General features: G+C 38.8%; 1 protein-coding gene across 1 annotated transcript in view; it reads right to left on the bottom strand.

The window, feature by feature from the left end:
• MICU2 (mitochondrial calcium uptake 2) overlaps window positions 1-18,669 on the bottom strand; it is a 255,003-nt gene that overhangs the window by 30,821 nt on the left and 205,513 nt on the right. Inside the window, exon 7 of the mRNA XM_007942515.1 lies at window positions 7,717-7,782. Coding sequence (XP_007940706.1) covers window positions 7,717-7,782 — 66 coding nt within the window. The remainder of the gene's footprint in view (window positions 1-7,716; window positions 7,783-18,669) is intronic.

The raw sequence follows: 18,669 nt of genomic DNA on the forward strand, positions 1-18,669 counted from the left end.
TGGGTAGGATTGGTGTCAGTTCTCTGAACATTCAGTAGAATTTTCCAGTGAAACCATCTGGGCCAGGGCTTTTTTTTGTTGTTGTTGGTAATTTTTTTTAAGACCTGTTCAATTTCTTCTTTTGTTAGGGATCTGTTCGAAATTTACACCTCAGTCTGTGTTAGTTTAGGTAAGTAGTTTGTTTCTAGAAATTTGTCAATTTCTTCTAGATTTTCCAATTTGTTAGAGTATAGCTCTTCATGTTGTTGTTGTTGTTGTTATGTGCTGTTGAGGTGGACCCAACTCATAGCGACCCCTCCTTGGGTTTCCGAGGCAGTATCACTATGGAAGTAGATAGCCCAACCTTCCTTCTGAGGAATGGCTGGTGGGTTTGAACCGCCAGCCTTCTGGTTAGCAGTCAATAGTTCTTCATAGTACCCTGGTATTATCTTTTTAATTTCTGTTGGTTCTGTTGTGACGTCGCCCAATTTGTTTCTTATTTGTGTTATCTGTATTCTCTTCCTATTTTCCTTTGTTCAGTTTGCCAGTGGTTTGTCAATTTTATTAATCTTTTCCAAAAACCAACTTTTGGTCTTGTTGATTTTTTCTACTTTCTATTTTCTGTTTAATTTATTTCTGCTCAAATCTTTATTATTTCTTTTCTTCTCATGACTGTAGGCTTTTTTGCTGTTCTTTGCTAATTGTTGGAGATGTTGGTTTATGGTGTTGATTTTGGCTCTTCCTTCTTTTGTGATGTGTGCATTTATTGCTGCTATATACTGGCCTCTGATCACTGCTTTTGCTGTGTTCCAAAGATTTTGGGATGTTGTGTTTTCATTCTTGTTTGATTCAAGGAATTTTTTAATCTCATTTTTTTATTTCTTCTATTACCCAGTCATATTCCAGGAGGGTGTTATTCAATTTCCATGTGTTTGTTCTTTTTCCATTGATCTTCTTATTGTTGATTTCTTATTTTACAGCATTGTGATCTGAGAAGATGCTTTTCAGTATTTCAATGTTTTTAAATTTATTAAGGCTTTTTTTGTGGCCTAACAATATGGTCTAGCCTGGAGAATATCCATGTGTACTGAAAAATAATGTATATTGTGCTGTTGTTGGGTGAAGTGCTCTGTAGATGTCTATAAGGTCAAGTTGGTGAAATGTATTTTTTAGGTCTTCTGCATCTTTGTTGAGTTTCTTTCCAGTTGTTTTCTTTAAAGTCTCTTACTATGACTGTGGAGTCATCTCTTTGCCTTTTCAATTCCGTTAAAGTCTGATTTATATATTTTGGAGCTCTTTTATTGGGTGCATAGATATTTATTATGGTTATGTTCTCTTGTTCAATCCATCCTTTTATCATTATATAATGTCCTTCCTTGTTCCTTATGGTGGTTTGCCTTAAAGTCAACTTTAACAGAAATTAATGTTGCCACTCCTGCTCTTTTATGGTTGCCATTTGCTTGATGTATCTTTTGCCAACCTTTGATTTTTAATCTATTTTGTCTTTCTCCCTAAGGCGTGTCTCTTGTAGACAGCATATTGATGGGTTATGTTTTCTTATCCAGTCTGCAAGTCTCCATTTCTTGAGTGGTGCATTTAATCCACTGACATTCAGTGTAATTATCAACAAGTATGAATTTTTTGCTGTCATTTTGTTATGTATTTTCTTGTGGTGTTGCTGATTTCTTTGTTCTATGTCATTTTCTGTGCTGAGCTTGTTTTATTTATGAATCGTGTTATCACTTCCTTTGTTGCTATTAATTTAGTATTTGTGCTTGTCCTGTTTTTTATTTTGATGTAAAGGTTTATCATTTTTCTTTGAGGTTACCCTGTGATTTAAAATTTTCTTCCCAAGTAAATAGTCTGTTCTATCTTGTCTTGTCAAGTTGTTTTCCAGAGCATTTCCACCAGTTTGCAATCCCCTCAGTAGTGTGTAAGTGTTCTAATGTCTCCTCATCCTTGTCAACACTTGTTTTGTCTGTTTTTTTCTAAAATTATAGCCTCAGTAGGTTTTGATTTGTACCTGCATAATGATTAATGTCGGAAGGAAGGTTGGGCAATCCTACTTCCGTAGTGATACTGCCTCAGAAACCCAAGGAGGGGTCGCTATGAGTCGGGGCTGACTCGACGGCACACAACAACGATTAATGCTGTTGAGCATTTTTTCATGTGCTTGTTGGTCAAATCTTCTTTGGAGAAATGTCTACTCCAGTCCTTTGCACATTTTTTACTTTGTCTTTTTGTTGCTGAATTTTAAGAGTTCTTTATATATTCTGGGGGCTTTGGTGGTATAATGCCTAAGGCATCTGACTGCTAACCAGAAGGCTAGTGGCTCAAACCCACCAGCCACTCCTTGGAAGGAAGGCTGGGCAATCTACTTCCATAGTGATACCACCTTGGAAACCCAAGGAGGGGTCACTATGAATTGGATCTGACTCCACGTAAGTGGATTTTTTTTTTTTTTAAATATATCCTGATACTAGACCCTTATCAGATATGGTTTGCAAATACTTTTTTCCATTCTGTAGATTTTTTTTCCACATTCTCACAGTGTCCTTTGAAGCTCAAACATTTTTAATTTTGAAGAGTCCAATTTATCTAATATTTCTCTCATTGCTTGTGTTTTTGGTGTCATAACTAAGAATTCACTGACAAATCCAAGTCATGAAGATTAACTTCTATGTTTTCTTCTAAGAGTTTTACAGTTTTAACTATTACATTTAGGTTGTTGCTCCACTTTGAGTTAATTTTTTGTGTATGGTGTGAGGTAGGAGTTCAAGTTTACTCTTTTCCATGTGGAAATCCAGCTGTCCCAGTACCGTTTGTTGAAAAGACATAATTACTTTTTGAGTAATTATAAAGTGATATGTGTTCACTGCTGGTATTCAGAAATGCAAGTGAGTTTTGTATATTTATCATATATCCAATATATAATGCACCTTGGCCAAGGCACTTATTGTTACTAGATGTGCTGGCTGTAGGTGGCTTCACCAACACTTCAGATCACTTTTTTGATTTTAGTTTATAGGGAGGCAAAGATGGTTTTAATGGAGCTAAATGATGTAATATGTTCTCTATTATTGATTCTTATAGATATTACCTTGTAACCTAACACATTTTTTTAAAGTAGTTGCTATAAATGTGGATTTTAAATACCTTATTAAGACCTCCACAGAAATGGGAGCAGGCTAGTCATGCCTGATGTGTTTTTGCTCTCAATTCCCAACAGATACACTAACACCTCAAACAGGACAACTGGATTCTCTCCCATTAACATTAGAACATTACCATATGCCCACCATTAACAATATGATTTAATTTTTTTTCCAGTAGCTTTGTCGAATATATAAAAGAATAAATAAGAGTAATATTTAGATATAATATGGTTTTATACATAGAACAACCAAGAAAATCAACAGAAAACATCAAAAATAGTAAGAGAATTCAGTAAGATAGATTGGCACAAAAACAGTAAAATCAAACAGATGTCCTGTTTAGCTGAAATAATTCCGTGATAGGAGGAAAAAATTAAAAAAAAAAAAAAAATCCCACTTATAATAGTAAAAATGTAAAGTCTCAGGGATGCCCTGAAGAAATACATTTCAGATGAATGAAAAAAATTAAATATTAAGAAAATGAAACCACAGCTAAAGTGTAATATAGGTTAGTATTCTAGTGACTATAAATGAAGGCAGCTTAATAAATAAAATTAAAATTTAAATAGGACATTGAAAAAACATCTGCAAACTAAACCTCATAAGCAAAAAATTCTGAAAAATATTTTAATAGCTTTGAGTCACTAGGTTAATATTTGTAAATATAAAATACTCTTAAAAGCAAATGTAACTCCCTTTTCCCAAATTTATAGAATAAGAAATAGAGATGGGTTATCTAATTACCTTTGAAAATAGTATCTGAGATACCTTTTTTCCCTGTCAAATTGGCACAGATAAACAAGAACAAAAACAAAGATGACCAATGCATGGGAGATTGCTGAAGGACAGGCATGCTTATTCAGTGCTGGTAAGATCGTCATTGTTATAACCTTTCCAGAAAGCAATTTGGCAAGCTATTAAAAATCTTAAAAATGCTCCTGACCCAATGATCTCACATCTAGAAATCGATCCTAAATTTAAGTATTTACGTATTTATTGCAGCATGACTTTTAACAGCAAATATTTGTAAACAATCTTAATGACTAATAATAGGCCAGCCAGCCTTCTGGTGAGCAGTCAAGTGCCTTAGGCACTATGCTACCAGAGCTCCTAATAATAGGCCAGTGGTTAAATATATTATGTCACAGACATAATTCATTCAATATTCAAATAAACATTTACTGAGCATGTAATGTATGCCTGGTACTTTACCAGGCTATGTGGATACAACCTGTGCAGTCAAGAATTAACTTACCTAAAGAGAGGTCAAAGAGCTCTTGTGGTGCAGTAGTTAAAGCACTCAGCTGCTAACCAGAAGGCCCACAATTTGAATCCACTAGCCAGTCCATGGGAGAAAGATGAGGCCATCTGCTTCTGTATAAATTTATAGCCTTAGAAACCTTGTGGGGCAGCTCTGCTCTGTCCTACAGGGTAGCTATGTGTTGGAACTGACTAGACAGCTGCAGGTAGTTTGAAAGAGAGGTCTGGCTTTTGCTCTGGCTGCTGTGAGGTGACCTCTAAGGAAGAGGGTCTTTGTTTATTTGGGTGCCTTGAGCCATATCAGATAGTCTAGCAGTGCAACTGAGGGTTGAGGTTTTGGGGTCATGTGGTATCAGCTGGACCCAGAGGGGCTGGAGACTGAAGTTAGCTGAAAGACCAAGCCTCAGTAAATACACTGGACACCAGGGGCCCAGTGAGCTTCCCTAGTTGTCACCACTCCATGCTTTGTCAGACACTGTTACCAGGAAAGTCAGTGTGCTGTCTGAGATTCTACTAGCTGAGAACAACTGGAAACCCTGTGCCTGAGTTCTCCTGGACTGTGTCCCAGGTGCCTTGTCCCTTGGTTGGTTTTAATCTATATCTTTTCACTGTAGTAAGTCCTGAGTATAACAGCTCTCAGTGAGTTCTGTGAGTCATTCCAATGAATTTTTGCACCTGAGGGTGATCGTGGTGACCTTGAAACTTTCAGTGGTGTCATAAATATGTTAAGCATTGGGGATCTCTGAATTTTGCAGTTGGTGTCAGAAGTGAGGGTAGTCTTATGGACTTAAAGAGAGGTGTGATACTTATATTCCACACAAGGACACATACAAATAAAAAGTTAAACTAACATGTCATGATGGATGACACACAGGGTACTACAGAACACACAGAATATCTAGGAAAAGGAAATACCATTCAAGGGTGTGGATGTTGAGAGAAACAAGTCCAGCACAGAGTTGCTCAGAGAAAATAAAACAAACAAACTGATTTTAATCACAATTAAATTTGTTTTATACTTATAAAATAGTTGCTATAAATATACATGTGGATTTTAAATGCATTATCAGGAAAGGTGATAATAACTTACAATCCCACCTGCACCAAATAAGCATGGCTTTCTCTCAAATTTGCAAAATATAAAGCAGAAACTCTTAGAATGATTTAGAAATTAATGTAAAGCTACTGGAAAGCATATTATGCAATTAGAACTGATTGAAAGAATATGAAGTAGAAATTTACTTACATATATTATTGGTAAGAATGAAAATCAGTATCTTTGGAAGTTAATTATTAATATTTATCAAAAGTTTACCAATAACTTAAAAAATGTTCATGCCCTTTGACCCAGTAATTCAGTTTTTGGGAAATTATCTTCAGAGATATTCATATACATGTGTGAAATTACATAATCACAGGGTTATTCAACTGCAGCATTATTTGTAATAGCAAAAATGTCTTTCAAAAGGGGAATGGTTACAAAAATTGGTACAGCTATACAACAAAGTACTATGCAGCCATTAAAAAGAAAGGAGATACTCAGATATACGATATGAAAAAAGGAAAATGTGAACAATGTACATAATATGCTACTGTTTGTATAAAAAGGAAAAAAAATATGTACTTATTTACTTATTTATATATATGTTTAACATAATATATGTTATCAAAAGACTTTTCTTTCTCCATTAACCGATCTGGTGCCTGAGATAGTTAAATTGTATGTCAACTTGGCTGGACCATGATTCTGAGTGGTTTAAGCAGCTGTGGTGTGGTCGTTCCCATAATGAGATCTGATGTAAGGCAGTCACCTCCATGGTGGGATGTGCTGTGAGCAGCCAATCAGTTGAAAGGAGTTTCCTCAGGAGTGTAGCCTGCTTCCAATATATATATATATGGACATCCTGGGAAAATTCTCAGACTTTCTGTTGGATCTGGATCCTGCATCTAGCTTATCAACTGGGTTTTGCAGCTGAACCAGTGGTCTGCTGGAAAGTCTCTGATCTTGGAATTGTTGCTTTCATTGTCTATGAGCCAACAATCTGCCATTTTACCTGCTGATCTTGGGTTCGTCAGCTCCTGCAGCTGTGAGTCAAGAAAAGTCTCCATCCAGTTTGATGTCTGACCCACAAAGTTGGGGCTTGCCAGCCATTTCCCTGAGATAAATTTTTTATTTCTCTCTGTAAGTTTTCTGGTTTTGCTTCTCTGAAAAACCTAGCCTAAGACAGTGCCTTTATTACAAATCAGTTGACCATGTGAGTGTGTAGTCTTTATTCTGGATCATCTATCTACTTTTCTATCCTTATGCCAATACCACAGTGTTATCATTACTGTAGCATATAGTAAGTTTTGACATAAAGTAGTGTGAGGTCTCCAGCTTTGTCCTTGTTTTTCAAGATTTATTTGGGTGTTCTAGGTCCCCTGACGTCTTAGTTCTCTAGTGCTGCTATAAGAGAATGTGGATGGCTTTTAAGAAACAGAAATCTATTCTCTTATAGTTTGGGAGGCCAGGTGTCTGAGTTCAGAGTGCTGGCTCTAGGGGCTTGGTGGAGGGCCCTCAATCTTGGACTTCAGGTCTGCCTGCTAGGCCCATTGGAGCAAGCTGGAGGCTTCTGACTCATGCAGTGGCTGGCTGCTGAAGCTGACTAATCACAGATGGGCAGGACAAATGGCAGATTGTTGGCTCACAGGCTGCAAAGGCAACAGTCCCACAACTGGTAGGCAACCCTGCAGGTCACTGGCTCAAGTCCAGGAACTGGAGATGATAATGGACCAAATGCAGGATCCCAAAAGGAGCAAAAAGCCAGAGACCTTTCGCAAAGCTCTTCCAAAAATATTGGAAGCAGGCCACACCTAGGAGGAAACTCCCCTTCAACTAATTAGCTGCTTACAGCAGATTCCACCCCATGGTGGAATAGCTGCTCTTCATAGGTGCTACACCACATCCAATCTCACCATGGGGAATAACTACACTCAGCTGCTAAGCCTCTCAAACTCACAGCCCAGTCAAGCTGACACACACCCTTAGCTACCACACCTGCTTTTACATGGATGTAAATGCTCTGGAGAAACACACAGGAAACTGATGTGCTAATTGCTCAGGGAGGAAAACTCTGCTCCCTCTACATACCCTTGTGCATCTTTTGAAGTTTGAACCATGTGACTGCAGTTCATCTATTTAAAACATTGAAAAAAATTAAACTATTAATAAACCTTATCAGATAACTAGGAATACTTATATGGGCATCTTGGGAAAATTAAAAGAGAACAGAGCAGCTATTGTAAATAACACATTTGGAGATATTTATTTATTTGCACATACCTGGCATTCTGTTTCACTAGTTATAGTTGTCTTCAAATCATCTTGTTTACTTATGATCTTCTGCAGCTGAAAAGATGGAAATTGTAAGTTTACACATGTATCTAGTGGATTTTTCAAAACAACCTAAAAACAGATCTCAAATGTTTATTATGAAATATATAATAGAATTTGTTAAACTTTAATTTAAATTCCATCTGCATAATTCTTAATATTTTAAATTATTTTCTTATTCTGTAAGAATTAAAAGAGAAAAAAATATATAAAAGTATTAACATTATTATAATTTGGCTCATTTTTTCTCCTAAGCAAGCTAACTTAATATATGTATGTTCTAAATATATCAAACTATATAAAAACTTTAGGATTACCCTGATCCTTCTTTCAAGAGACTATTTCATAATTCATTTTTTTCTGCTGATAATTTTATCATTGGTAGTTTATGGCCATATTTTCAAGTGTACAGTCTAAAAAAGTTATTTATGCCATGTTTCCTTGCCTCATTTCTAAGCATTTAAAAAAGGTCATTTCTCTTAATTGTAAAATTAACACTACTACTTTGAAATTGAGTAAATTAAAAACCTACCTACCTTTCAGGGTCATTTGTACTGATCCTCAGATGGAAAGCAAATAAAAAAAAATGGAATTAAAAAGAAAATCAAATGTAGATGAAACCCAAACTTAATGGATTCAAATCAAATAGGAGAAAAATCCTCACTGCTTTTCCTAAGGCTGTTTTTTGGTAATAATTTAGCTACTTGTTCTAGGCAAATGGTTTACATCTAGTTCTAAATCCTCAGTCAAATTTTTCCAACTTTTTCTAACCCCTAGATACTGATTTAAGGGAAAAAGTTAAAAAAGCTTTATATTTCTTGTATGTTTTATTTTTTAAGTTAAAATGAAATGGTATAACATCAAGTTCAACACCCTAACTTTTGTTTTGTTTGTTGTTTGAACATTTCATTGTAGTTTGGGTGAAAGTTTACAGAGCAAATTATTCTCCCATTCAAAAACTGATACACATTGTTTTGTGACATTAGTTGCAATCCCTCAATATAGCAGCACTCTTCCAGCCTCCTCCCTGGGTTCTCATTTCTATTTGTCCTTCTTTCCTGGCCCTTCTTGCATTTGGAACTCTGGGAAAATTCAGCCTTTCTGGTCTCATATGGTTGACTGTTCTCAGGAGCATGCAGATTTGAGAAGTGTCTAAGGGCCACAGTCTCAGGGGTTCCACCAGTCTCTCTAAGACCAGTAAGTCTGGTCTTTTTAAATAACATTTTGAATTTTGTTCTACATTTCTCTTCAACTCTGTCTAGGACCTTCTACTGTGTTCTGTGATCCTACCCAGAGCAGTCAGTAGTGGTAGCTGGGCACCATCTAGTTCTTCTTGTCTGAGGCTAGGGAAGGCTGTGGTTTGTGTGGTCCATTAGTCTTCTGGACTACTTGTTTCCATGAGTCTTTGACTGTCTTCACACTTTGCTATGGACAGGAAGAGACAAATAGTTGTGTCTTAGACCCCTGATGCTACTCACCAAAGTAGGATGTAGAACACTGTCTTTGTGGATTATGTTATTCCCAATGACCTAGCTGTCCCAAGACTATGGTCCTAAGCCCTCAAGCCCAGTGACTCAGTCCCCGAAGGTGTTTGGTTATGGCTAAGAAGTTTTCATAACTTTGTCCCCTGTATGCTCTACTCTATACGTGGATGTACTTGTAGCACATACATCTATCTATGTAGAAATATCCTCTGCCAGACCTATACATGCTTGTGGGTGTACTCCCATACGCCATCTCACACCTCTTCAGCTTCCATATCTTCCTATATATCCACTAGTAAATTATTACTGTTATTGCAGGACAGTGTATGTAACAGGATCTATCATTGTTGCCTTTTACTCTTGTGGATCTCCCAGTGCTGTCCTTTGAGCTTTGGTCATGCTGTGCTCACCTCCCCTTTACTGTGTATTGCTTTCCTGTTCATCCAAGTTAATGTAAGTAGTTAGTGATTTTCCTTCCCTCCCCCTTCCATCCCAGATAACCATCAAAGAATGTTTCTTTCTGTGCATAAACCTTTTCTTGACTTTTTACAATCATGGTGTCATACAGTATTTGTCCTTCTGTGATAGACTTCTTTCACTCAGGATAATGTCCTCTAGGTTCATTCATGTTATGAGGTATTTTGCAGGTTCACTGTTATTCTTTAACACTGCAGAGTATTTCACTGTGTTTTAATGACAGTTTATCCATTCATCCACTGATGGACACTTAGGTTGTTTCCATTTTTTTGCTATTGTGAATAATGCTGCGATGAACATGGGTGTGCATATATATATTCCTGTCATAGTTCTTAATTCTAGGATATATATCTAGTAGCGGGACTGCTGGATCAAATGGTATCTCTATCTCTAACTTTTTAAGGAATTGCCATACTGTTTTCCACAGCAGTTGTACCATTTTACAATTCTAACGTTTATCCTTTTGCTTAATCCTCCTCACTTTATTTTCTATTATGGAAAATTTCAAAAATAACCTAATTAAATAGAATTCTTTAAAAAAAAAAAAAAACACCATATAAGTATTACTCGGCTTCAACAATTATCAATATTTTACCATTCTTCATTTACACATACTTTAACCATTCCTTCTCCTATTATTATTTATAATTCTTTCCTTGTAAGGAAAAATTTACATACATTGAAATGCACAAATCTAACTTAAACAAATGTGACAAATGGATAGGAATATGGGTAACCTATAATCTGATCACAGTATAAAACATTGCTATTTTTCTCAGAAAGTTTTTTGCTTTATGTCTCTTCCCAGTCAATCCTCTTTCTTTGTGTTCCCACAGAGGCAGATTCAAAGTTCTGATTTTTATCCCACCTAACTTAGTTTTGCCTAGACTAGAACTTCAAATAAATGGAGTCATTCAGTATATTTTCTTCTGTGTTTGCCTTCTTTCATGCATCATAATATTTCTGAGATTAATCCATGTTGTTCTCCATAACAGTAGCTTATCCTTTTATCGCTGGGTTGTATTCCACTGTATGGATATACCACTATTCATTCACATGCTGAAGGATATTTGGCTGTCTCCAGTTTTTGGCCACTGTAAATAAAGTTGCCATAAAGGTTTGTTACAACTTTTTGTAGATATAAGTTTTCATTTCTTTTAGATAACTACCCAGGAGGGTGTGGTATAAGACCTGAAATTAAGATGCAATATTAACGTGCCTTTGAAATCTTTGGGCCTTACAGGGTTCCAAAGGCCTAACCTGTTCTTGCCTGATATGCTCTCCACTCAGTGGGAAAGGGTTCCCACCTGGAGAGCTCCCTTCTCAGCTGGACCAGCTGCACTCCACCCAGTTCTCAATCCAACTGATTTCACATCTCAGCCAGCCAGTGGAATTATTCAAACAGGACAGTAACAACTTCTTATGGGAACCAGGGGTCGCCCTACCCTTTTGTTACTACAAAGCCTCCCTCCTCCCCGAGTCCCTGGTTGTTTACTGTCCCTGAGTGCAGTCCCTGGGTGGCCCTGTGTGGTGTGTATTGTTCTCTCCAGGGTTGGGAGTGTATGTGACTAATAAAATGCTGTCCATCTCATCTGTCCAGTGTCAGGTGTCATGTGTTTGGCCATCCTCATAACCCTAGGGCAGAAATTCATCCTTCACTAATGGGGTGAAAAGAAAGCAGATCAGAGGGGAACATTTAGATCTGTTTATCTTTATAAAGGGAACTCTGGTAGCATAGTGCCTAAGGCACTTGACTGCTAACCAGAAGGCTGGAGGTTCAAACCCACCAGCCACTCCTTGGGAGGAAGGTTGGGCAACCTACTTCTGTAGTGATACTGCCTCGGAAACCCAAGGAGAGGTCGGTATGAGTCGGGTCTGACTCGACGGCACATAACAACAGCTTTATAAAAACTTCCAAACTTTTTTTTCCCCCAAAGTGGCTGTAATATTTCATATTCCCATCCGCAGCCTATGCAAATTCTGCCTATTCTAGATTCTGATGATAGTCCTTTATATTTCCTTTCAGAAGCTTAATATTTTTAGCTTTATATTTAGATTTTTATGTTCCATCTCAAATAAATTTGTGTATATGGTGTGAAGGAAAGGTTATGATGACATTTTTCCTATACATATCTCCTTCTAGTGTCATTATTGAAAGTTTTCCTTCTCTATTAACTGAGTTGGTGCCCTCTGTGAGTGCTGACCATGTGGGTGTGGACTCTTTATTCTGTGCACTGATCTAATTGTCTATCCTTGTACTAATATGACAATGTTATTGTTACTGTAGCTCTGTAATAAGCCTGGAAGTCAGATAGTAAGAGGTTTCCTGCTTTGTCCTCGTCTCTCAAGATTTATTTGGGTATTGGTAGGCCTCTTGCTTTTACATATACACTTTAAAATCAGCTTGTCATTTCTATTAAAAAAAAAAAAAAGTCTGCTGAGGTTTTGCTTAGGGAAGTTGAATCTTAAGAGGTTGGGGGAAAGCCCCTCAACCTTAGGCTCTAGATCTGCCTCCTGCTCCCGGCCCACTGAGGCTGGAGGCGTTTCTTCACTCACACAGCTGCTGGCTGCTGAGGCTGACAAGCCCAAGGTTGACAAGTAAAAAGGCACAGTCCCAATGTTACCAACCAATATGGCAGGCCACTAATTCAAGTCCAGATGAAGTCCCAAGATCAGCAGGGCATGGCATGTTGAACAACTACTTGGTTACATGCAGGGCTTAAACATGCCAAAAGGCTAGAGATCAATCCCAAAGCTTCTCCTTATAAACAGGAAGCAGATCACACCCCTAAAGCAGCTACTCAGCTGCTTGTGGCAGTTTCCACCATGGAACTGATTGCCAGTCTCATCATGGGGAATAACCACTTCCAGCTGCCAGCCACTCAATCAAGCCCAGCCAAGTTGACAACAACCTTAACTACCACAATTCCACCCTTTGTCAAGTTGGCACCTGTACAGATCTCCTCCACTGGGTGGCTCAAGTCCCGTAGTTCTTCTGAATGGTGACCTCACCCCCTTGGCCTGGTGGGCCTGTTCCTCTACCTCTTCAGCATGGCAGCCCTGCCCCCTCACTCTTGGGCAGTGGCTATGGCTCCCTCTCACTGGCCCACATGAACAAGCAGCCCCAAACTCCAGAACCAAGTTGGAGAAGGTCTGACTCTTTGAAAGCTAGGGGGCTGTGATTGTTCCACCCCCAAAGGCCATGGTCCTACCCTTAAGGCTGAGGCAGCTCTGCTTCCCATTTCCTTGGTCTCTTCGCTTCTGTTGATTAATGCCAAAAGAAACCCACTCTCTGGAAATCTTTCTGCCCAAAAGGCACTCAGCTTTCTTGCTCCATGGGCCAGCCAACCTCCATTTCATGCTGGTCTCTTCTACCAATTAAAGCCCAAAGGCAACCCACTCTGCCAGAAACCCATCTACCCAATGAAATCTAGCTTTCTCCTCCATGGGCTGGTAAGGCTGTTGCTGTCTCATGCTGGTCTCTTGGCTCTGCTGTTGCTGTCTTTCACGCCGCATGCCAAGGTCTCTCTGCTGGGGTCTCAGGTCAAGGATGCATGCCACTCTTGTTTCCACATTTTAGGTATCTGTCAGAGCAGCACCCCACTCTCTTGGTACCATATTCTGTTTAGGTTACCTGTGGTTAGCAGTCAAATGCCTTAGGCACTACACCACCAGAGCTCCTATTTTGTGGTTTGGTTAGTGCCACTCTAACAGAAATATTGGGAGCTCTGGTGGCATAGTGCCTAAGGCATTTAACTGCTAACCAGAAGGCTGGTGGTTCATACCCACCAGCCACTCCCCAGAAGGAAGGTTGGGCAATCTACTTCCGTACAGATATTGCCTTGGAAACCCAAGGAGGGGTTGCTATGAGTCGGATCTGACCCGACGGCAGTGTGTAACAGAAATATACCACTAATGGGAATGGCTTGAACAAACAGGAGTTTATTCTCACAGTTTTGGAGGCTTGAAGTCTGAGTTTGAAGTGCCAGGCTCTAGGGGCTGGATGAAAGCCCCTCAATCTTGGGCTTCAGCTCTGCCTACCTACTGTTCCTGGCCCACTGAAGCTGGAGGCTTTTATTCACTCAGACAGCTACTGGCTGCTGAGGCTGACAAGCCCAAGGTTGACAAGTGTGATAGTTGGAGCTGTGTGTCAACTTGGCTGGACCACAATTCTGTGGTATAAGCAGTTGTGATGTGGTTATTCCCGATGGGATCAGATGATTATGTTTTGAGCAGCCACTCTGTTGGAAGGGAGTTTCCCTAGAGGTGTGGCCTGATTCCAGTATTATTTATGGACATCCTGGGAAATGAGACATTCTTCTGTGGATCGGGATTCTGTTGTGCTGCCTACAACTGTCCGTGAGTGAACAATCCACCATTCGGCCTGGAGATCTTGGATTTGTCATTGGTTGGAGTCAACAGCCAGTAGACTGCCTGTCAACCTTGAGCTCCTCAGCCCCTGCAGCTGCATGAGTCGGGAAAACCTCCAGCTTGATGTTTGATCAAAGAACTTTGGACTTGCCAGCTTCTATAAGTGTGTGAGCCATTTTCCTAAGATAAATTTCTCTCTCTCTCTCTCTAAGCTTTACTGGTTTTGTTTCTCTAGAGAACCCAGTCTAACACAACAAGTAAAAAGGCACACTTCCGATGTTATCAAACCACACGACAGGCCATTCATTCAAATCCACTGAAAGTCCCAAGGTTGGCAGAACATGGCAGGCTGCTGAATAATGAAATGGCCACATACAGGGTCCAAGCATGTTATAAGCTAGAGATCATTCCCCAAGGCTTCTCCTTATATACAGGAAGCAGACCACATCCCTAAGGCAGCTACTCAGTTGCTCAGAGTAGATTCCACCATGGAGTTGATTGCCAGTCTCATCATGGGGAATAAGCACCTCTAGCTGCCCAGCCACTCAACCAGGCCCAGCCAAGTTGACAACAACCTTAACTACCACACCTCTCATGCACTCCCACCCCACGAGCTGTCTCCTCATGCAAACACTGCCCTTCTGTTCTCCCAGGATTGATTGGCCCAAGGAGTGTATCTACCTGATGTAAATGTTCACCCCATATACCTGTCTATTGTTTGGCTGGAAGTTCAGTTCTAGGGTAAATAGGGACCATAGTCTCAGGGGTCTTGACAGGCTCTATCAGACCAGCAAACGTGGTCTTTTTTTTTTTTTAATGATTTTGAGTTTTGTTCCACATTGTTCTCCTACTCTATCCATAATCTCCTGCACTGATCCCCCTCTGAGTGACTGTCAGTGGTAGCCAGGCACCATCTAATTCTGGTTTCATGGTCATATAGGCTGAGGATAACCTGGTCTACCAGTTCTTGGACTAATTATTTCCATGCGTCTTTTGTTTTCTTCACTTTTCTTTGCTCTGGATGAGGAGAAACCCATCATTGCATCTACATGGCCACTTGCAAGCTTTTAAGATCCCAGCTGCTACTCCCTCAAGAAGGATATAGAACAATGTTTTTGTGTACTTTGTTATGCCAATTGAGCTTGATGTCCCCTGAGACCATAGTCCTGAGACCACAAGTCCAACTACTCACTCCATCAGGGTAAGTGGCTATGGCCAAGAAGCCTGCTTTCAGTTCTTTTGGCTATATACCTAGGAGTGGAACTGCTACGTCATATGGTAATTATATGTTAAACTTTTTGAAGAATCATCAAACTGTTTTTCACAGCGGCTGCATCATTTTACAATTCCACCACCAATATCTCCACATCTTTGTAACCACCTGCTGTGTCCCATTTTTCTGACTGTAGTCATTCTAATGGGTCTGAAGTGGTACTTGATCGTGGTTTTGGTTTGCATTTCACTAATGGCTAATGCTGTTCGGTTTGTGTTCAATCTAAAGATTGGTGGTATGAACCCAGCCAGTGGTACTGTGGAAGATACACCTGACTATTTCCTTTGTTAAGATTATAGCCAAGAAACCACCTATTGATTAGTTCCGCTCTGTAACACATACGTTGCCATGACACAGAACAGACTTGACAGGACCTTGCAACAGCAACTGATGCCACCACCCACCTGTCAGTTTGTTGTATTATAAGAGCTTGTGTGTTAATATGAGGAGCTCCGGTGGCATAGTGCCTAAAGCATTTGACTGTTAACCAAAGGCTGGCAGTTCAAATCCACCAGCCACTCCTTGGAAGGAAGACTGGGCAATTTACTTCTGTAGAGATACTGCCTCGGAAATCCAAAGAGGGGTCGCTATGAGTTGGATCTGACTCAATGGCAGTGAGTTTGGTTTTTGGTTGTGTTAATATGATGCTGGAAGCTATGCCACTGGTATAGCAGGGTTATCTGTGGTGGACAGGTGTCAGTAGAGCTTTCAGACAAAGACAGACTAGGAAGAAAGATCTAGAAATCTACTTCTGAAAATTAGCCAATGAAAAACTTAGAGTTCACAACAGAACACTGTCCAGTTTGGTTGTTTTGGACATGTAATTAGGAGGGTCAATCACTAGAAGAGGATACCATATTTGTAGAAGTAGAGAACCAACAAGGGCATGGTAGATTCCAATAAGATGAACTGGCACAGTAGCCACAAAAATGGACTCAAACATGCTGGCAACTGCCAGAATGCTGCAGGACAGGGCAACTTTTCATTCTGTTGGACATAAAGTCGTTATGAGTTGGAGCTGACTCCATGGCAGCTAATAACGACTAAAGCCACTGAGCATCTTTTCATGCTTCAAGCATCTTCTTTGGTAAAATGTCTATTCAAGTCCTTTGCACACTTTTCAATTAGATGGTCTATCTTTTTGTTACTCTTATCTGATACATGGTTTCTTAAAATTCTTCCCATTCTGTAGACTGCTTATTCACTCTGTTGATAATAATTTGCCTATTCTGGACATTTCATATAAATGGAGTCATCTAACATGTAGTCTTTTGTGACTGATTTCTTTCACTTAGCATAATGTTCTCAAGGTTCACTGATGTTGTAGCATGTATCAATACTTCATTCTTTTTTATTGCTCATTAATATTGTATTAAGGAGCTCTGGTGGTGTAGTGGTTAAGGCATTTGGCTGCTAACACAAAGGTTGGTGATTTAAACCTACCAGCTGCTTTCTGGAAGAAAGATGAGGCAGTCTGCTTCTGTAGAGATTTACAGTCTTAGAAATCCAATAGGGGTCACTGAGTTGGAATCCACTTGATGACAGTGAATTAATATTATATGAATACAAAGTATTGTATTTATCCAGTCATCAGATGATAAACATTTGAATTGTTTCTACTTTTTGGCTACTGTGATAAATGCTATGAACCTTCATGTATGTATAAGTTTTTATATGGATACATATTTTCATTTCTCTTGAATATATTGCTAGAAGTGCAATTGCTGGGTCATGTGGTGACTCAATGTGAAGCATTTTGGAACACTCCAATGTGTTCCAAAGTGGCTGTACCATTTTACACTCCCACTGGCAACGTACAAGGGTCTTGCTTTTTCTACACCCTCAACACTTGTTATTCTGTCCTTTTGATCACAACCATCTTAGTTGATATGAAATGCTAACTCATTTGCGTATGATTTGCATTTCCCTAACGGATAATTATGTTGAGTATCTTTTCATTTACTTATTGGCCATTTGAGGCGCTCTGGTGGCACAGTGGTTAAGGCTGTTAACCAAAAGGTTGGTATTCAAACCCACCAACTGCTCCATGGGAGAACGATAAGGCAGTTTGCTTCCATAAAGATTTACAGCTTTAGAAATACTGTGGAGCAGTTCCACTCTGCCCTGTAGGGTCACTATGAGTCAGAATCAATTCAATGACAGTGGCTTATTGGCCATTGGTTCATCTTCTTTAGAGAAATGTCTCTTTGTAAGTCAGAGATGCGTTATTTTAATTTCCAAGTATTTTAGACTTTTATTATTATAATTATATTATTTAGACTCTTATTATTGTGTTAAAAAACATATTAAACAACAACAAAAAGAAAAACACCATTGCAATTGAGTCGATTCTGATTCATAGCGACCCCTACTGGGTTTCTGAGATGGTAAATCTTTATGGAAGTAGATTGCCTAGTCAGTCTTCCTTTAGCAGCATGACTGGTCAGAGTTTGAACCACCAACCTTCTGGTTAGCTGTCAAATGATTTGTTTTTTGAAAGTTACTGAGACTTGTTTATAGTCTTGGTGAACATTTATTTCATATGTGCTTGAAAAGAATATGTATTCAGTAGTTGAGTACCATGTTATATAAATGCTATTTAGATCAAGGTAATTGATAGTGTCAGACAGTCTATCCTTAATGATATTTTGTCCAGTTTTTAAAATCAGTTACTGAAAGATGAATGTTAAAACTCAAATATGATTATATGATTATGGATTTGTCAATATTTTCCTTTAATTCTGTCAGTTTTTGCTTCATGTACTTTGGAAGCTTTGTTGTTATGTCTTCATGATGTATTGATTTTTTTTTAAATAATTACAAAATATTCCTTCTCACCATTGATAACATTCTTTGTATTGAAGTCTATTTTGTCTGACATTCATATAGTCACTCCACATTTCTTTTGATGAGTGTTCGGTGTGTCTATTCTAATAAGGGTCTTACATTACTGCTTTCACGTATCAGTGATGATTTTCATGTTTTCTTATCTGCAGGAAAGGTTGACCATGAGTCACTTCATTCTTTGAACTCAAGTGCTTAATTTTTAAAATATTTCCAAACATTTGAAATAATCTCTTGCAGAATATTTGCACATACAGTTCAGAAACTTTTTTTTTTTTTTTTTTTTTTTTACCATGAATCATCTAAGACTAAGTCACTAATCTGAGGTTCTATCACCTCATAATACTTTCCATTGCATTCCCTGAAGTGTTCCTGTGTGGACATGCTCCTGTGTGGCTTCTGAACTGGGCAGTGCTGCTTTGGTGGGTATTTTTTTACACACAAGGACATCCT

This window comes from Orycteropus afer, unplaced genomic scaffold (genome assembly GCF_000298275.1).
Source record: "Orycteropus afer afer isolate SDZICR_OR568_19922 unplaced genomic scaffold, OryAfe1.0 scaffold00092, whole genome shotgun sequence".
NCBI classification, from domain to species: domain Eukaryota; kingdom Metazoa; phylum Chordata; class Mammalia; order Tubulidentata; family Orycteropodidae; genus Orycteropus; species Orycteropus afer.